Source organism: Triturus cristatus, chromosome 1_2 (assembly GCF_964204655.1).
Source record: "Triturus cristatus chromosome 1_2, aTriCri1.1, whole genome shotgun sequence".
Taxonomy (NCBI): Eukaryota; Metazoa; Chordata; class Amphibia; order Caudata; family Salamandridae; genus Triturus; species Triturus cristatus.
Window position 1 is genome coordinate 43039377 of NC_140580.1, and position 21371 is coordinate 43060747.

The 21371-nt window shown below is 44.5% G+C and overlaps 1 protein-coding gene and 1 long non-coding RNA gene across 3 annotated transcripts in view; one reads left to right on the top strand and one right to left on the bottom strand.

Moving 5' to 3' along the window:
* Window positions 1–17182, bottom strand: part of ACTR6 (actin related protein 6) — a 312465-nt gene extending 295283 nt beyond the window's left edge. The window contains exon 1 of one of the 2 annotated variants that reach the window (XM_085600663.1): window positions 16731–17182. In XM_085600663.1, coding sequence (XP_085456789.1) covers window positions 16731–16798 — 68 coding nt within the window. In that variant the 5' untranslated portion in view covers window positions 16799–17182. Of the gene's footprint in view, window positions 1–16617 lie in introns of both variants that reach the window. The other variant, XM_085600672.1, reaches the window with a different exon arrangement.
* LOC146866714 (uncharacterized) overlaps window positions 16147–21371 on the top strand; it is an 82047-nt gene continuing 76822 nt past the window's right edge. Inside the window, exon 1 of the long non-coding RNA XR_014960500.1 lies at window positions 16147–16210. This is a non-coding gene — a long non-coding RNA (uncharacterized LOC146866714). The remainder of the gene's footprint in view (window positions 16211–21371) is intronic.

Consider the following 21371-nt stretch of genomic DNA (forward strand, 5'->3'; position numbering starts at 1 on the left):
CTGGAGGGTTTCAATTTCAAATTATTGTCTCTTCTTTCCCGCCTTGGCCAACATAAGAGGATAAATAATGGCTCCCTTAAATAAAACTTGGTAGATCATCTGAACAACCTGAGAAGTCCTACACACCAGCGTAGGAAAGGATATCTCACCATGAGATGAGCTTCTGCGAGAATGCTACTCTCCCTCCAGAATGGACCTAAATATAAGAAGCCTGTGTGAAGCCTTGTTGCTGGTACCTGTGCAGAGGTAGATAGCTCACTGCTTCCACAAGAGGTTTTAGTGTGGCCACCAGCACTGATCCCAGGAAAAACTGCACAAGGCACAGCTGGCTGGTCTCAACAGACTAAGGTCACCCAGGAGCCATGGCATCCCGCAGCACAAATAGATAGCAAAAGGAAGACAAAACAACAACAACAAAAAAACACTAATCTTCGTCTCAGAGATGTAACATTTCTTGCCTTCAATGATAGGGTGAACACGCACCAGCTCTACACGCTGCGTACCTACATATCCCATTCTCAGATTAACCAGCAAACAGTCAAACTTCAGACCACCAATATGGTGCACATTTTTTCTGACTGGAGGAAGTCATCCTGATTCCAGAACTGATTGAATCATCTTTCTAGCCCTATAATGCATAGAAGTTCTCATTTGTAGTTCTTGTCAAATACTAACCCTAAAGTCTAATTTACAAAGGGAAATGATGAAGCCAGTGACCTCAGTGTTTGCTACAGCCAACAGAAAATCTCAAAAAATAAATTCCGATATATATATGCCCCTAAACATTAAGGTTTGCTCCACAGTGAGTGCCAGCGCACTACTACACCAGTCTCACTGAAAGATTCACAAACAGTGAATCAGTAGCTGCGCTGGTGACTTAGGACTGTACCCAAACTGGACACTGTGACTAAGGGATACTCACTAATATGTATGCAAGATAGAATAAGTGCAGAAAAGGTCAGTGGAAAGTATTGACAAACATTCTCTAGAGCAGGGAGAGTTCTGGGTCACAGTAGATCTGCTAGGCTACACCAACACCTTTAGGACCAGTAAAAGCTAGTACCACTTCCAGGTCATTACAGAGTGTTGGTATAAATTTTACCCATGCCCACACAGGAGTGTCTGGCAAAACAGAAAAGGTTTTGAATCCCTCACAGATGCCCCGGATGCACCCGGTTTCCCAGTACCAACACATTTGTTATTTATGACCTTTTCTCAGTTTCCTCAGTTCTTCTGGATTTTACCTCTTACTTACCTTATTCTCTGGACCTCAAGTTTCACTCCTATAGGCTCAAACCTTCCAAGTTTTCCCAAGCTTCTGAAGCATCCTACGGCTCGAGGGTAGGAGTCTTAGCATACCTTGGGGCTAGTCAGAGTTTACCGACAGCACACACTGGATAAGATACCTATAAGCAAGGAGGAAACTATTCATTTGGGGTATTGTACCTTTATTCATTGTGTTTACTTACTCCCTAGGAGGATTAGGACGCGAATGCTCTCCGTTTTGAGACACCAATACCACCAGTCCATTTTCAGTTGATCCGTCCTGGCCTTTTCTACCTACAACCTGAAGAAGCCAGTGTCTCCCTACTTTTTTCTCCACTGCACCTTTTGCCTGTAAACAGGGAGCTTCACAGCCCTCGGTTTTATAGAGAAAATGGACAATTAAGGGGAGATTGACTGTGGAATTCTATGCTCGAACTACAGGCTGTGATAGTCTGCCAGACCTTTAAACCATGGACCCCGAAACCAGTCCTCTTCAGGAAATGGCCATTCCTAAAATTCAGAAAAAATTCTAACATGACAACTCATAAAATGCTTGTAAAAAATGTTTGTTTCTTCTTGACGCAATTAATCAGATGGTGACAGTTACTCCTGCTCCTTCTAACGCTTGAGTAACAGAAGAAGGAACCATTAGTTACCCCCACAACAGCTGAATCTCATGATACTAGGGCCATCAACATCAAGCCAGGTTCTACACACAATCCTGCTTTTCTTGCCACAGAGATGGCCGTTCCCAAGAAATGTCAGGAAAGATCCTTAAACTTGCCTCTCCTTTCAGATAATGGTCAAAGTAACAACTTATCAAGGATCATTCATCGTGTTGGCCTTTGACTGTGGCGCCAATGGATGCTTTATGGGTCAAACTTTCATGCATGCTATAAGTTACCTAAACAAGCAAGGAAAAGACTAGAGGCTGTTGCAAGTGTTGGTGACAAACCTCTGATGTGCAAAGATGTTTTTCTGGGGGATACAGCACATGGAAATAAGCTTTGAAAATGGCCACAAGGAATCAGTAAAATTCAGCCTCATTAATGCTCCAGCTGGTGCAATCAACCAGAGACACCAGCACCACTGGCTGCCTGCGTGCTTCATTACTTGCTTATCTGGGTGCCTGCCAGTCTAGGGTGGCCTTACACATCACAGCAGTTATGAGGACAACTGCCTGAGAGAACAACCATCTCTTACCATGTACTCAGTCACTAGTTTGACAGACTTGCGCAATCACTAGAACCCCCGGAACAACCAACAACATCCAACAAAAAATCTGCATGTTCACTCTCCATAAGACACATCATCATCTGAAATTTAAGTCTATCAGTGGGTATCCAGAGGATTCATGCCCCAAACATATTTTAAATGTCATCCTAGCACTACCTGCCCACATCGGGACCAGAGCGATCTTTAGAACATCCTTCTGAACTGGAGTGTTTCCCAACAAACTAAAAAACGTCATACACTAAGCCAATACTTAATACGCAACAACTTAATAAATTTGTCCCAGCAAACTAAAAGCCAATAGCAAACGGGCCATTCCTAGGGAAGTTTGTTGAATTCGCACAAATATCCGATTACCTCAAACTAAACAACTTCCTCTGTGACAAACAGCAGGGTTTCTGTCCCTGAAGAGGCACTAGATCTGCATTAATTGCAATCTGGAGCAGCCTTAAAAATAAGGTAGATTCCAATAGTGTGGCTGCCCTCCTCCTAATTCTCTATTGGTCATCAGCACTAGACCCTGTAGAATATTAGCTATTGTTTCAAACGCTGTATGGCACTGAAATTGCAGTGACTGTTCACAATTGGACTAAAAGCTACCTTGCCCAAATAGTTCAAATTGTCAGGTTTCCTCAGTTTCACCATTTACTAACAGGGTAGGTGATTCCCAAGGCTCAAGTGTTGCCCCTTTCACTTTAATGTTTATCTGTCCCCATTTCCAGAAACTGTTGACACTTTCAAGCTTACTTGCTAAAACTACGTTGATGACACACAGATTGTCCTAAATCTGGAGAAGCCCTGAAATCAGGACATATCAATACTTAGCAAAGCAAGAGAAAAGACCCTTGAATGGTACAGAATTACCTGAAACTCAACTCCTCAAAACAGAGATTCTCATTTTCAGAGCATGTCAAACATATACGCCCACTACAGTCTAGCTTATGGAAATACGTTCAGCACCCAACACCACTACTTAATTACTTAGTTGTGATTATGGACTTTCTCTCTCCATTCACAGGTCAACAAAAACAAACATACATTCTTCATCTTGATAACCATATACTGCATGTTCCTTCACCTAGGACTGTCTCATCAAAGACCTAGTGTGGTCACTACTGCAGCTATGCAAATTGCCTTCAAATTGGACTCCTGAGTCACCTAATCAGCAGATAACAGTGGATCCAGAATGCTGCAGCAAGACAAGTACTAACCATGAACAAGTGTGACCACATTGTCCTGGTCTTAAGGCTTTGCACTGGCACATTATGGCTAGATTTTTTTTACAGAGAAAGCCATCTACAGAACAGGTCCCATCTTCCTTTTCAGGCTCTACCGTCAATGGAGAATAACATTGATCCAGATCACCTCCTTTATAAAAACACTTGATTTGGCTGCCAATCTTTTCCATACAGACTTAAAAGATCTGGCGCATGCCGCTCCCAAAGAAAAAAAAATAATCAATGACCAATGAGTTTATAAGGGCTACATATACCTGGATGTTTCCTGAAACATAATCCCAACTGTGCTAAACTCAGAAAACCCATAGGTCTCTATATACAAGCTGTGATCCTATCTATCAAGCTCTTTTCACCACACTTCTCTCATAACACTGCACAGAGAGACAGGACTCCTCTCGCCATACTAAAGTCAGCATGGTCGATAACTCTTGCTTTACATAACATCTCCAAACGTCATCCACCTGCACGTCCCATATTGGCTTACCACACCCCTTCAACCTGGAGACACCCTTGAACCGGGGCACAGAGCGCTATATGAATGATACTAACAGAGCAGCTACTTACTCAACAACCCAGAAAGTGCTATATAAATATTGGCACTGTACCTTTCTTCACTCTTCATTTCTCCCATGGATGATGAAGTTTGTCTTGTGAATCTGAATTTAAGACATTACAAGCGAAAGTGAGGATTCTGACAACCTCTTTAGTGCTTGGGGTCTGTAGTGGAGGCAGTGTTTTAGATACATACATTGCTATGTTAGCATAAGCGTGTTAGATGTTAGAAACGCCATCTTTCCACTTCTTGCTGCTTTTGCACACGACACTGCAGATACATGTTATTATTTGGAAACTGCTTACTTGCCTTTTCCTCACATGGGAACTGTCTGTTGTTCACATCCCTAGACGTGCACTGCGACCTTGGTCTGAACATTGTGTGCAGAGACAGTCTGAGCCACCAAACAATGTATGTTTTTGAGTTCAGGTTGATCGGCCCACTCTCTAGCCATAACACGCACACAGCTGCAAATATCTGAGAATCGAGAGTCTTTAATATTGCAGTTTGCATTCATTACACACACACATTCTGGAGAAGAACTTTTCCAGGCGCAGAGCAAACTGATCCTGTGATGTGATTTTCCTAAGCTGATCTTTACGTTATGGGGTTCCCCATTCAAACCTAGAGACCTTCTATTAGCATAATAATAATAGCTTACTAGCGAAGGGAAGGTGGTTGTATTCCTCTGTCATTTGTAATATGATTTCTCCCTTCATTTTCTATGGTATTGTAACAATGCTGATGGTTTTAATTTTAATAATTTGTCTGCTTATGTTAGCCAAAGTACTGCATCTTAGGACAAGTAGTTTATAAAATAAACATTTTAAACTTTACCGTGTCTCTGATTACTCTTGTTGCGCACTGATATGAGAATAATAACGAACTGGTATTTCTGATTCCCACCATTCCTGAGAGTACTCCAAGTCGCTTGTTCTGGGTTGTCTATACATTGGGAGCTCCGAGAGAATACGGATAACGAATGGAACACTGATGCTAGTCGGATTGGGGTTCTGGGTACTGAGGTGAGTTTTTGGTACACCGCAATTCACTGAGGTCCTGGTTTCCTGCGCATAGTTCTGTGCATGAGCAGAATCCCTGCAACAGGTCCAGAGAACATGCCTTTGGATTTTAGCTTCTCCCAGTCACAGTGGATTAAAAATGTAGCCACAGATTCTAATTATAGGTTGGTCGCTCTCTATGCAGCTTTATGCTAGTGCAAGTGATAGTTGTTCTCAGCCGTGCCAAGTTTTCCAAGTCAATACAACAGTTACTTCTTTAGTCTAGATTTTTGGTTTACATTCTACAAACCTGCTAACGTCTGTTAACTTTTCACCATGTGAATAGGGACCACAACCTGAGCAGAGCACAGCATAAGGCACTTCCCCACGTCCAACCAAAAAAAATCGGGGGAGGTAGAGGTTAAGGCTAGGTTTACCCTCCTTACTGTATTATAGTTTCACAAAATTTCAGTATATAAAAAGAAAAAAACTAAAGGGGAACTTGGATTCAACGAAAGTTCGTTGTAATCACCTTACTAGAAAAAAAGACTTTTTCTAGAGACCCCTCACCCAGTGTTTCCCCTAGGTGGCATGCTTCATCACTGGGGTTCCTCTCAATCCTCTATGGATTGAGGCTTGCTGCAACTTGCGAACCCCAATGATGAAGCATGCCACCTAGGGGAAACCCTGGTGGGTGAGGGGTCTCTAGAAAAAGAGTATTTTTAGTAAGGTGATTACAACGAACTTTCGTTGAATCCTAGTTCCCACATAGGTTGTTTTTTTTCTCAATATACTCAATTTTTTGTGAAACTACGTTCCCACATCAAAAAAAAAACAAAACACATTGCCAGAACAAAATAGCTCTACTGTTTGTCAATGCTTTTTAAGCCGTGTTTTATAGCTATGTGGATGCCGTGCAGCATGGCTAAAAGTTCTTTTTTTTAAATTAAAATAAAGCACTATGACACCGTCGGGTGGACTGCGTCATAGCACTTTTTTTCTTTTTTTAACACTTTCAGCCATGCTGCACAACAGTATGCTACTATACATCATGGCTAAAGTAAACATTGGAAAAAACTATAGATCTCGCATAGGTAAGATTTATTGGCTTTGCCAATACTTAATAGTATGTTGGAAGCAAGAGGTTTTAACTTCGATATTTGGTGCTCTCCTACCTCGCTGCTTACCTCCATTGAGCTTCTTAGAGGAATTGTATATTTTTATTTGGCATAAATCAAGATCGCTTGGTTACTGTGCTTTCTGACCTGAATTAGAAATAACTGCGGCGGTGAAGTGCTTGCTCCGTTTTCCTCAGTGAGCTAAGTGCATCCACATTGTGAGCAGTTTGAGTGCACCATACTTTTAACACAGCCAGCTTCATTTTACAGTAAACCAGCAGCTGCAGATTTTTACTCTAAACACCCCTGCTGCTCTCTTCTCCAAATCAAGGTCTTACATTTGCGTCCTCATATAGCAGTCGGTGCAAGCTTTTGCCAAACGTTCATTTTTTCTGGCGGCACCAAGATATGAGACATTCATGAACAGAATAAGCAAAGAATTTTACAGCGGAGTCATTTTGTGTTTTGGCAGAAATGGTTGAAGTGTTAGGAAATTACATCTCTGGGAAAGATTTGCTGAATCAGAAATCGATTTGTTGTGATTCCTTCAAAGATGGAAAACATACACACGTGGAGGAGTAGTGGGTGGGAGAGGGAAGAAGGAAGTGGTGTTACAGCCAGAGCTGCTGAACATTCTGATTCTGGGCAAATCACTTAACAAAAAATAAAATAAATAACAAATGGCAGCAAAGCATGTCTTTTTTTGGAACATGCCTATTCTGCATTCTTGCAGGAATGCCCTAGCCAGAAGACCGGCGAACAGTATAAAAATAAGAATAACAAAATAAAAAGCGGTTTCCCAGCAGGTAAAACACGGGTGAACAGATTGAGGACTGATGCTTTGGCTATGGCCATCATGGTTGTGTCTGCTACATAAAAGCTCATTACCATACCTCCGAATGTCCCCCAACCCCCGGTCAGTTTTACTTCTTAGATGTCATTGGCCTGACCTTGTGTTAGCCTAGAGTGTTGATTACATCATATTTGATCAAGGAGGACTGCACAACAGGACATAAACAGATATAACGACCAGTCTCCCAACATGCTTATTCTCAAGATAAAGCACGTGGCCTCTTCAATAGCACCCAAAGAAAACTCCTCTTTTCAAAGGTTTAATTTGCTGCGGCTTCAAAGCAAGAACACAGAGGCATCCAATGATTGTTGTAAAACGTTCAGAGCCGTCTTTTTAACAATGTCATTTAATGAGACCGTACCATTGGATTACAATAGTAGATTTTTAGACTGACCTATCTTTTTAGTTTTAAACATGTATATCAGCAGCTCCTGTCTTGAATGTGGGCTCAAAAACATGATATATTGCTCATTAGTGCAGTACAATACGTTATTGGGCTGTATTTTTCTACTGCATTGCTGCTGCTTTTTTTTCCATTTCTACTTACAATGCACACAAATGAAAGCAGTAATGGGAAACCTAACATAACAAGGAAAGCAGTTGCGAAAGTGAATGCACTGAAGTTGCCATGTGGGCATCTAGGGGCAGGGGGCATTGCCCGAAAATTAATACTACTGCTGGGAGATGAAAGCAGGGAAAAGAGACGAGTGAAAATAGGGGGAGAAGAAGACAGAGGAGAAGAAGAAAGAGCTCTACGGAAAAATACAGAGAATTGTTCAGTAGAAGGAAAGAAAGCGAGAGATGAGAATGTATCCGGCTCCGCACATATCACTCTGTAATTATTGCGATGCAAGAGATGGATGAGATCCAAACAAAGAGACATTAATACGGCGTATGCTTCATGTCCCAACATGCACCGCACAGTCTGTAGCAATCTTCACTGACATGAACCCATCTGCAGAAGTTGATTACATCAGGAATTTGTGCTTTCAGCAATTTTTAAAACCGGAGACTCATATGTTTGACAGCAGTGATCTTTTTATCAGACTGCCAAGAATTGTAAAATTTTATAAGTGAAACCTAACCACCTGAAGAAAACGGGGGAAGCATTGACAATATGAAGCATAGAGTGTGAGGGAAGAACAAACAAACAAAAATAAAATAAAAGAAGGACGTCGGTCTTTGAATGCAGAGCAAATGTGACAAAATAAGAGCAAGATTTACAGCCCAGTTTACAGCAGAGCTTGGTAAACTGCAAGCACTTGTCTCAAGTGCTTCAGATTAAAGAAAAAAGTTGTCCCGCCTTCAGAACCAAATGCCTGTACTGCGGTATCATGGGACACTTCGAGAAGGTCTGCAGGCGCAAACCCAAGAAACCGACTGTCAAATACGTGGCCCAAGACTCCGAGACTGAAGAAGGAGGGGACGACGACAACGATGGAAGTGTCCTGTGCATAGACGACCAGGTCTTAGGCATAGAGTGTTCACGCACGAGGAAGCGGTTGTGCGAACTTTCAATCGGGGGAGCCCAAGTAGCAATGGTGGCCGACTCAGGTTCCCCATACACGATCATACGACGCAGCATCTGGGACAGAGATTTTGCACGAACCATAGGCACACACCTCCTGGCCCCGGACATCCGCCCAGTCACTTTCACAGGGGAGCCCATTCCCATGGTGGGGTACCATCCCCTCCAATTTGAATTCAAAGGCCGCACGGCGGAAGGAAAACTCTACGTAGCAGAGAAAGGACCTTCAGTCTTCGGATGGGTGGACCAGGGAGAACTCGGAATCCAACTGAACCCGGGAGGCACAACGCAAGTCCTGATGACGTCCCCAGCGCAAGCATATGAGGCAGACAAATGGAAGGCGGAATTCCCGACGGTATTCGGAGGCACCATGGGCAAGTTGACGAAGTTCACTCATAAGATCTGCCTCAAGGAAGGAGCGAAACCAGTGAGCCACAAAGTATGGAACATTCCATTCCAGAGCAGAGAAGCGGTACAGCAAGTTACAACGCTTAGAAGATAATGGGGTTATAGAACCGATCGAGAGCGCAGAATGGCTGGCGTCCCTGGTCGTAGCCAGGAAACCCAACGGCAAGGTAAGCCTCTGCATCGACTTGCGGGAGCTCAACAAAAACATTTTGGTGAATAAATTCCCATTGCCCAGGATCAATGAGATGTTAGCCTTGACGAAGGGCATTAAATGGTTTTCCACCATAGACCTCAGCTCGGCCTACCATCAGATCGCGCTGCACCCCACCTGCAAGAAACTAACCTCCTTTATTACACCATTTGGATGTTACCAGTTCCGGCAGATGCTATTCGGCCTAGCGTCTGCCGCTGCGGTCTTCCAAAAACTAATGCATCAACTTTTCCGACACACAGACGGGGTGCAGTACTTCCAAGATGACATCCTAGTAATGAGCAAGACCAAAGCAGACCATGATGCCAAGCTCTCCACAGTACTGTGCATACTTAGGCAGAACGGCCTCACCGCTGAATGGGACAAGTGCAAGTTTGGAGTGTCATCGGTCACTTACCTGGGACATGAAATAAGTGACAAAGGCATCGCACCAAAACAGGCTAATGCAAAGGCTATTAAGGACGCACCTACCCCCAGGAATAAGGATGATGTGCGGTCATTCCTTGGAATGGCAGAATTCTACAGCAAGTTCGTGCCTCATTTTGCCACCAAAACACACAACTTGCGTCAGTTATTAAAGGAGAAAACCGCCTTCACTTGGTCGGACACAACGCAGGAAGAATTTGAGCAAATCAAAGAAGACATATGCAAGGCCGTGCCCCTACACGGATTTGACCAACGGGCGTTGTCCATTCTCACCACAGACGCGAGTGACAGAGGATTGGGAGCGGTCCTGATGCAGCAATCCGCAGATGGTGAAATTTCGACAGTCAGCTTTGCATCCCGGTCCTTGGCCCCGAATGAAGAAAAATTCAGTGTGGTAGAAAAGGAGATGTTAGCAGCAATTTGGGCAATGGGAAGATTCCGCCAATTCCTGTGGGGCTCCAGATTCCTGCTCCGGACGGATCACAAGCTGTTAGTGAAGGTACTTACCTCAAGTGGACATGCGACGGCTACGCCTCGCATAGCAAAAATGACCTTGCGGCTCTTGGATTATGTATACTTCGTCCAATACATTCCTGGCTCCAAGAACAAAGTGGCCGACTTCCTCAGCAGGGCAGCAGCAATGGAGAACGCACCGGTGTCAAAGGAAGAGGACGACTACACCATAGCATTCATGGAGGACCAGGAAGCGGTCATAAGTGCACAAGAATGGAAGATAGCATACGAGGAGGACACAAGCTTCACTGCAATCAAACAGTTCATAATCATGGGATGGCCGGAAAAGAAACACAAACACTGAACAGCGGAAATTCTATGAAGTGCGAGAAGAGCTGTCAGTAGGAGACAATGAGACGTTCGTGCTCAGAGGAGACAAAGTGGTGCCCCCAGGACGACTGGTAACCCGGTTACTCACTATTCTGCATGAAGAACACTTGGGAATAGTGAAAACAAAACAAAGAGCCAAACAAGCATACTGGTGGCCGGCGCTGGATAGCCAGGTAGAGAGTCATGTTAGAGAATGTAAACAGTGCAGCAATGCACACAAAACACAGACCACGATGCGACCCCCGTTGGGCAAGTTCTCCAACCCAGCTAATCCATGGGAAGAATTGTCAGTGGACATATTGGGCCCTATTTTAGATGCAAACAGTGTACCCAAGTATGCCATTGTGCTCATTGACCGGTACTCCAAGTGGCCGGAAGTTAAGATATGCGAGACTGTGGACAACGATGCAACACTGGCCTTCCTCACATCCACATTCCTGAGAGAAGGGATTCCACGAGTCATAACGTGTGACAATGGGCCCCAATTCACGTCTGTGAAATGGAACGCATTCATGGAAAGAAACGGAATACAGATCAAACACACCCCGATATACCATCGGGCAGGGAATGGCCAGGCTGAAAGATTTAACAGGGTCATCATGGAATCCATCCAAGCGGCCATCAGTGTAGGGAAGAACTGGGAGAAGGAACTCAAGTGCACTGTGTGGGCCTACCATATCACTCCCACTAAGACAGGGTACAGCCCATTCAAAATATTGAGAAGCCGGGGCCCATTCACCAAAAACAATGTGGCGTGGAAACAGCACACAGTACAAAGCAAATGGTCTCCGGCGGTAGTGCGCAGCAATCTGTAAAAAGCACAAAAGATCTACACAGACCACTACAACAAAAGGCACAATGTCAAAGAAGCAATGCTGGAAAAGGAGGAATGGGTCAGAGTGAAGCTCGCTCAAATGAGGAGGAAAGGCGACAGCAAGTACAGCGCACCCCTACAGGTCAAAGAAATGTACACCAGGTCAGCCTTATTGAGTGATGGTAAGATATGGTCCCTAGACAGAATGTCCAAGTGCAACAAGGTTATGAAGTGGGCCAAGACAGAAGAGACCTCACTGGATGAAAGTAACTACGGGAACCAGGAGGAAGAGGAAAGTAACGGAGACACAGAAACAGCTAGCGGGGGCGCAGAAGGCACCAATACAGAAGAGGCGAACACCACCACGACACAGGTGAATCCAGGAGACGCTGAGTGGCAGGCAAGACAAATAGAACAAGGTGCGAGCGGCACTGTCACCAGTGACCCATCCCAGGAAACAATCAACGTTGCCCCACACGGTGGCAGTAGCATACATGCCAACATTTCAGAAGAGCAAAGTGGGAGATTTTTTTTGAAAAATCGGGAGAATGGGGCCTTGAATCGGGTTGCTGTCATGTATGGGCCTTGGAAGTGTGCTTCTGCAGGATCGGACATTTGAAGCGCCAATGCACGTTTTTAGGTCTCGGCTAGCGATGGCTGCGCTTGCGCAGTCTCGCTCGCGAGAGATAATTACTTGGGAGAAGAGGGGCTTGAACCCGCCCCTCTTCTCCCCTGTTCTCCATTGGCTGGCCTAGTAAATGCTGGCCAGCCATTGGAGAAGAGGTCCCGTCACTCCAATCATGCCCCGTCCTTTTCGGATCGGGGGGGGTGTGTTTTTTGCGAAAAGTCTCAGGGAGGAGACAACAGCAAAACACGCCCCCGAATCCGAAATGGACGCTGCGTTTCTCCGAGGCATTTCTGCTCTGCCTCGGAGAAAGGCGGTGGTGTGTCATCCCCGTCCACTTGGATATCCGTGCTAAACTCACACTTCTTCACTCCAAGTCGAGTAGTAAGTGAGAAATGTGCATCCGTTGTATTCTTGCTAAGGTCGATCGTCAATAAAAGTTAATGTGTTTCTAAAGCAGTATTATTTTATGTCTTCCGGCAACAATTAACTCCCAAGTAAACAAATGCTAGAACTCTCACAGTCATTTATCACGCTGCAAATCCAAGACTACAAGTTCTCAAATGGAAAAGATCAAACGGCCTGATAACTTAATCACGCACCAAATTTGAAATTTGAGAGCTCGGAGACTAAGCCTTCACCGGGGTCCGCATTACCCTGCACCGCCCCACCAAGCTTCATTGATACAGAAGAGCGCAGTTTCAACCCTAAACAACGCCGTAAAAGGTTCCACCACCGCCGTATCATGCGGTCACAACTTCTCATCGCAGTTTTAATTTTCTGCCTTACCTCATTTTTTCAGTAGTAAGGCATTCGAGCGTGGTGCAACTCTCTATCTCTCGCTACCTTCCACTGATTCAGAATTAATACTGGCGCCACTTTTCCTGAGTAGCTCATTCGTTCTCTCCATTGCAGCTCATCACGCTCAGATGGGAGTACGTAGGCAGGGCCGTGCTCGCGTACAAACCTTCAACCACGTTGAAGGCAATTTGCAAGTTTACTGTAAAGTTAGCACAAACTAAGACAACCAAAAGTAAAACTACGGTTTAAACAGTCAACTAGAGCATTGACGTTCCTTTCACGTATAATGTTAGAGGTCAACAAGATAAAACCCCTGTATTTATTTTTGCATCTTGTGTAAACGAATTATTTCACTTTAATATTTGATAATCAACCTAACATTTCACTGTGTTGGAAAAAAAAATATTTAAGACTACTTCATATTATAGGCAATTCAATATATCATGGCCGCCACGTTTAAGAGGATGCTATGGGTTCGCGCAGTTATAGTCCTACTTCTATTACACTTTTGCTACTGACTAACTTCATGGTTGGTTGCAACATGTACTTTTGCAATCCTAGCTTCCAGGCGTCCTACCGAGAAAAACCCCCCCAAAACACGGAAAGGCCGGGAGAGCAGAGACATTGTGCAGCCCGTAGCCAGCGGAGGTGGTCAGACCCAGCACCCGAGTCACAACGCGCAGAGCCACTGATGCAGGTAAGAGGCCCCGGAATCTGCGTGTAAAAGCAAGGCACGGGGTACGAAGGGTTACTCTAGTGAGTCTCTGTGTCTAGGTACTGTGCTGCCTGTGAAGCGTAGCCTGTTTGCAGTGTCTGTAAATGAGCAGGTATATCATGGTCTGCCTGTGGCCGTGCGGGGAGTCTTGTGTTTGCGTCTCCATGTGATGGGTCTGTGTGCATGGTAATTCTGTACGTGCATGGTATGTATATGTGCGATGCATGTATGAATCAATATGCATTGAAAAGTCTGTGTGAATGGTGAAAGGTGTGTGTGTGTGTGTGTGTGTGTGTGTGTGAGTGTGTGTGAATGGAGCAGGTTTGGAGCGTGTGTATGTAATTGATGCGTGTAGGGCGAGTGTTCGCATATCGTACGAAACGTATGAGTAGATGTGCTGATCTGTATGATTAGATCTCTACATATGGGCGATGGATTTGTACGTGTGCTAATTAATAGCAACATGACAGGTGTGTGGAGTAAATAGTACCATATTGTTACGTATATGATCTGTATGTGTGTATGGCAAGGCTGACTGCTTCCTGACTGGTCTGTATGTGCGCGAGAGAGCTGTCGGCATGTTTCTGCGCGTGAATGTGGCGGGTCGCATTTAATATTCAGTTTTTTGTGAGGTTATCTGAACCCCACTTCTCTAGCCTTGGCTTAACTTTGTACACATCGCTGTTTTCATAGATGTTAGTACACTTGCTTCCGTTTATCTGAACAGGGACTGCATCTCCCAGAGTGCACCCTGTGTTAAAGAAAGGCGTCCAGGGGCCAATTCACCTTCTGGTAAAACTAAAGATTACAATCGGCCTTATGCCACCCTAAGCTTGAATGCGTGTTTGTATTTGGATATGTAATTCTGTGTAACACGTCACGTTGTAAGGACCATATGTTTGGTGTATTGCCTTTGTCTTTTGTGCAGTGTTTTCTAGGCGCTGTCAATGGCCGGTGTCCCTATTAAACAGCACTCATTAGCGACACTCTCTCACTATCCTTTTATTGTGGGGATCGGGAGCGATAGGGTGGAATCCCTGGGGAAGGGTTGAGGTGGGGTTGGACCATACTTCAGAGATTTCTCGCAGCTTGGGAGATCATAGCACAAAAGTGACAGAAAAGACTAACCGTTGGCGCACGCTGGACCTCTCAAATAAATGTTCTACAAAAATATAAAATTTGCAGCACATCTCTCGGCACAGTGCACTGGCACTTCAGTCACGCCCACTCAGCCAACGCTAAAATGTGACCGAAAATATTTTCGGTTTGTGACCTCTTTATTTATTCGGCTCAGGTTTATGCTCCAACTCCCAGATATTGTCCATACATGAATTGGCAATCTAATTCACACCAAACAAATCGTAACTCCCAATGTGTCCGGCTACAGGGTCGGTCTCACTACTGGAAAGCGTCAGGACAGATCATTGCTTGCTGCACGCCATTTGCGCATGCAATGCAAAGCGATTACATCCTTTCACCACAAATTCTGGTTCGTTGTGGTCGGAGAGTACATTTTCCTATGGCTCTTAGACAATGCTTAATTTGAGCCGGTGGTTTCCGGTGGAGGCCACCGGCACTCATTTTGGGGGAAAGCCCTTATATTAACTTATCAAACTTTGACCCAGAGCAACAAAGAAACAATACAAAAGGGGGGAAAAGGAGTAAGAGAAAGACGTAAAAAAATCAGTGACATAGAGAGAAGACAGGGGAGAACGACAAAATTAGATAAAGGGATAGGGACTGTCTGAAGGTGGATAAAAGACGCATGAGGTGAAATCAAGACTTACCCGATAGAGACCCGTTCGAGGCCCCCTTAAAACAAGCATTTACAATGCAACGGTCTCGGCATTGTTAAAGTTAGAGCTATTGACATTGCTCATGCCATTATTTTTGTTTGTTTTTGTTTTTAAAACATGTAAAGAAATGGCATTGTTATTTACAATGTCAATAGCTTAATCAGTGTGTGTGTAGGTGGCTCTGTGTGTGGGTGCAAATGCAATAGGTTTCGCATTTGAGAGTGATTAAGCTATTGACATTGTAAATAATAATGCCGTTTCTTTAAATGTTTTCAAAACAAAAATAATGTCATGAGCAATGCCAATAGCTCTAACTTTACCAATGCCGAGACCATTGCATTGTAAATGCTTGTTTTCTTCATGGAGCGCAATGGCAGGCAGAGAGAGGGTGGGCCAAAGAACAGCTGGCGGTGCATACACCAACCACCCCCCCCATGTGTGGCAGCCTGGGCTGAAACAGTTTCCCAGGCACACACACAGCGCCGCCAAGTACTTCACAGGTCTTTTATAGACCATTTGCTTGTTAATGGGACTTTGTTGGTTTGTCACCCCTTCTAGAGCCCCCGCATCGCCACTCTGACTATTGCTGGAAGAATTAGCACGTTACACAATACCAAGCCCTGTCAGTTGAAAACCCGAGGAATCGGGTTTCTGGATGCTTGAATGGGGAGGCGGGAGACTAGCCTTGGAATGGGTAGTCTCCCGTCTGAATCGGGAGGGTTGGCATGTCTGGGCAGTAGAGACATGAGGGAAGGCACCCCGCCGAGACAGACCCGCACAGGTAGGAGGACCGTGGTACTGCAAAAAAAGTATGGCGAGTTGGACATGAAGACCTAACCATAGCTGGGACTTAATTATAATAGTCATTACCCAGTAGTTGTGTATTCTTCCGTAGTGTTGTTAAAGGGGGGGAGATATGTAGTGTTGCGCTCTAGTGTTTCCGTGGTCACATGACGGAAGACACTAGGAGGAGAGGGGGGCATTTCCGGAGGTTGTGGCGAGAACAGCGGTGAGCGGGAGCTTCTCCCGGGCGCTCTCTGAATATATAAAAATATACTTATAAAACACCACGTGTCTGCCTCGTTTGCACCCCAACGCCTCACTACAGACAACAGCAGCTAGTCACAGGTAGACCTAGGGAACGTGGCAGTTGTGTGCTCATTATATTATTTTCAGTATCTCACTCACTCTTTTTCACGCTCACATTCTGTTCGACACATTCAGTATCTGGATTTTCCACATCATTTTCCCTCAATCTCGTAGATAGCTCTTCCCTCGCCGTGCAACATACAGTTCCGTACCTGGGCTTCCCGTGGGTGTAACCGATCTTGGCCGAGTACGCCCCATTGTCAAGCACGAGGGTGCTCATTTCGGCGCAGGATACACACCAGCCGGGTCACGCTCGATCCGTGAGTATCTCGCGGGTTCGCGGACTAGTTTGTCGTTTGAAAGGAGTGACGTCGTCACGCTGCGACGCAGCGTCAATTTCACCTTCTGGGGCAGGAGGAAATTGGAGAAAAGAGGGATATGGGCCGACAAATGAGGAGCTGACGAGAGATAATTGGAAATGGACAGACATTGGGAAAAAGAAGGAGATTGCGAGAATAGATAGTTGAGGAGAATATGGGAGATAATTCGTTAACGAGGACAGGGCGCCTGGGAAATTACACTACGGCTGTCAGGGACGAATGTGAGCGGGGTCTCGCCCACGGTACTGAAGCGGAGGCACAGCCTGCAGGCTTTAGACGAGGCAGAAGGGCTAGGAAAAGACTTGGAAGGGTGGGGGTGACTCCGACTGATTAATGTCCCTTGACAGATTAGTCGATTGCTTTGTGGAAACAAATGTATTCTGTCACAATAAGGCGACAGGCTGTGCAGCTTCTCGGATAGGGATTATGTCCGGCCGTAAATCTAGCGTCATTTTAATTGCAGTTTTATATAGCGCGAACAATCTGCCAGCAGTCACATTTACTCCAGGACATTCGTTTTTGTAGGCACTGGGAGAATTAAGTAAATGGCCCCGAATGTTGAACCAACGCCGCGACTTGAACCTAGTTCCAAAGACGGCAGCTGTGGCCCTTGCGCCACATCCCCCCCTCCCGTGGTCGTTTATTTAGTGTGTTCAAAGCGTTCTGAATCCGTTCTTTTATTCGCTTTATAGTTTCTTATGCTCTATTTTTCATTTTTATTTACATTAAAACAGAAAGCAGTCATCTAAATTGTTAAGAAAATCCAGGCACGGAGTGATGTAGAAAGGTCCTTTATTAGAAATACCAACACATGCTCCGACAGGGGAGGAGCGAATGACGACTTGCCAGATCGGCGATCAGCTGTCAACTGTCAAGGAACAGTTGACCTCACTGGTATGGTGTCCGCGCAGGGACACATGGATGGCAAGCAAGAACGGTGTCCCGGGTGGGACATAAGAGGAACGCAACACATCTTCCCCCTTTGCAACAAACGTTAAAGTCTGAAAACTATTGAAAGGTAAACAGGTCTCTACCAAGGTGAGGTTCACTCACAAACATAGTCTTTGAGTTTGACTGGTGCTCCCAGCAACCTCCCTGCACGTGTTCTGCGGATTTGTGGTGAATTCCCTTCAAGCGGTGTAGGTGGCAACTTGCACCGGTTTTCCTTAACAGCTTGATATTCGTTTATTCTTATTGATGGTTCCATGGTGGTTCTTGTGTTGCTTCTTCCCACAGTCTTGGGTGTAGTAGGGAACTCATAGTCAGACTCGTCGTCCGAAAAGTCTATGGATGTCTTGTTGTCTTTGGTAGCTGTACTGTGATTGTCCATGTAGATCTCTGGACTGGGATCCTTCTTAGATTCTGCTTCACTGTTTGCAGGATACTTGTGTGCCGACAGTGCTGAGAAGTGCCACACTCTTCCATCACTCAGACGTGCTGAGTTACCATAAACGTTCCTTACAGTCAAAGGGGGTGTATATCTATTCTGTGTTTTCCCCACGTGACCACTTCTTCTCACCTTGACTAGGTCTCCCACTTTGAGTTCTACATTTTTGCATCCGTGTTTTTTGTCATAGTATTCTTTTGTTTTGTGCTGGGCTTGTATAAGTCTCTCTCTGATTGCGCTGGTTGACCACTCAACTCTTTTGGCTGCATTTATCCAACCCACATTGTCTCTTGATAGCGGAGTTCTACCGCGCATAAGTTCAAATGGGCTATGCCCCGTGGTGTCACTAGGTGTAATGCGGTAAGCCCACACAGTTTTTAACACTTCTTGTTTCCAGTCGAGATTATTGGTTGCAGCCAATTTGATAGTGCCCTTCAACACTCTATTAAACCTTTCGACTGCACCATTGGCAGCGGGGTGATACACAGATGTAGTCTTATGTTTAATATTGTGTCTTTGTATATAGTTTTGAAAAATGTGAGACATGAATTGTGCGCCATTGTCACTAATTATTTGCTTGGGAAGTCCTTCCCTGGAAAATGTCTCATCCATAAATTTCACAAGGTTGTGTGCATCTGGCTTGCTGGTTATCTTTACTTCAGGCCATTTACTGAAGTGATCTTTAATAACTATCACATACAATTGTTCCTGTGCTTCGGTAATAGGTCCCATCACATCGATCCCTATTCTCTCCCACGGCATGGTGGGTGAGATAATGGGTTGTAATGGTGGTCTGAATGTGACTTGTGATTTGTCTGCGTCCATGCACAATTTGCATTCTCTGATAGCTCTTTCAACGTCTTTGCTCACGCCAGGCCACCAGTACATGTTTTTTACCCTGTTTTTCGTCTTAGCAATACCTAGATGCCCTTCATGGCATATTTTAAGAATATTGGTGCGTAACGACTCAGGTGGTATGAATCTTCCACTTCTAATCAAAAATCCATCCTCCTGGCACAATTCATTCTTGACTTCCCAAAAATGTTTGAGTTTTTCTGGTAGCCTATTCTTTGCTGGCCACCCCCCATTAATTTTTTCCATTACTTGGACGATGGTGTCATCTTTCTTCTGTTCAGCGAACCACTCATCTCTTCCAATCCTGCTGTCTTCATCAAAAATTTTAGCAATGCACATTTCTTCATTTTCCTTATCAATCCGCTCCTTATTCTTCAAAGGCATTCTGCTGAGATAGTCGGCCACGACATTCTTCACCCCTGGTATGTAATGTACTTTGTACACAAAGTCAAATAAGCGTACAGACATTCTCGCCAACCTTGAAGATGCTGTGTATAATCCTTTCGTTGTCAGTACTTTGATCAGTGGTTTGTGGTCTGTGCACAGGTGGACCATCCTTCCCCAAATGTACTGCCTGAAATGCTCCAGTGCCCATACACACGCAAGTGCTTCGCGTTCAATCACAGAATACTTTTCCTCAGCTGGAGTTAGTGATCGTGAGGCGAAAGCCACTGTGTACTCTGTGCCCTTGGAGTCTTTTTGGGTTAGGACCGCGCCAATACCCATGTTACTGGCATCAGTTGTTAAATAGTTCTGCAAGGTTGAATCATATCCTTGCAATGGTAACGCCGTGCACATGTCGTTCTTTAGGTTTTGAAATGCAGTTTCACAGTCCTTATTCCATTCGAATTTGTTCTTAGTTTTGAGCTGTTGTCTAAGATCGTAAGTTTTCAATGCAAAATTTCTGATAAATTTGGAGTAAAACTCCACCAGTCCTAAGAACGATCTTACTTCATCCTTGTTGGATGGCACAGGAGAATCCTTAATAGCTTGTAACAATTCCATTTTTGGACTAATACCATCACCAGTTATTTTATGGCCAAGGTAATTTACGGAATTACTTGCAAATTTGCACTTGGCATGTTCTGCGGTGAGACCTTTTCTTTCCAAAATTTCGAGAACTTGCTCAACCCTTTTATCGTGTTCTTCCTTGGTCTTCCCCATAATCAGGATATCATCCTCCCTGTTACTCCCTTGAAGACGTGGTTCATGAGTCTTTGAAACATAGCTGAGGCCAAGCCAAAAGGTACTCTGGTGAACCTGAAACATCCCTGTGGAGTAATGAAAGTGGTTAGTGACCTGCTGTCACGATGTAAAGGCACTTGGTGGTATGCAGATTTCAAGTCCACAGTCGAAAACCATTTTATATCCTTGGTGGCAGCTAACATTTCGTTTATTTTAGGAAGTGGGTACTGTTCTACGACAATTTTCTGATTGAGGTCTCTAAGATCAACGCAGAGCCTCAATTTTCCGTTGGCTCGTTTGGCAATTACCAAAGGTGCGACCCATTCTGAGGCATCGATTCTTTCAATAATCCCTTCGCTTAAAAGTTGATTCAATTGAGTTTCTACCTCCTCTCTCATGGCAAATGGGATATTTCTTGCTTTATGTATTATGGGTGTGTTAATTGGTTTAAGTTGTATTTTGTGTTGATATCCCCTAAGCTCTCCTACAGTCCCACTAAATACCTTGGGGTATTTTTTGAGCAAGGATTCTGCTTAGTTTCCATCATCAAAGAGACTTAGAACGGGCTCCTCTCTGCTTGGATCAAGGATGATTCCCAAACTTCCCTGATCCATCCACCCCAATACGGATGGACCAACTTCAGAAACGCATAATTTACTGTCTGAGTCACGACTTTTGTATTGGAAATTGAGTCTCTTGTAACCACACACCTCAATGGGCTCTCCAGTAAATGACCTTATTTTTATATCTGGTTTCTCTAGGTCATTACCCAGTTTTGGTTCAAACTTATCCTTCCACACTTGTTTGTTGACTATGGTGTACGGTGACCAAGAATCTGCCACAATGTCAATATTTATTCCTCCAATCGTCATGTGACATATTGGTTTCCTTGTTTTGGTTATCTTTTCTGTTGTGTTTATCACATTTATGTTTTCGCCCCTTTCCTCATCAATATTTAGTACGTACATGTTAACGTCATCATAGTCATTTTCATTTCCGCTTGAGTTCTCACTGTACTCAATCATTTTAATTTTTTGCGGTTTTCT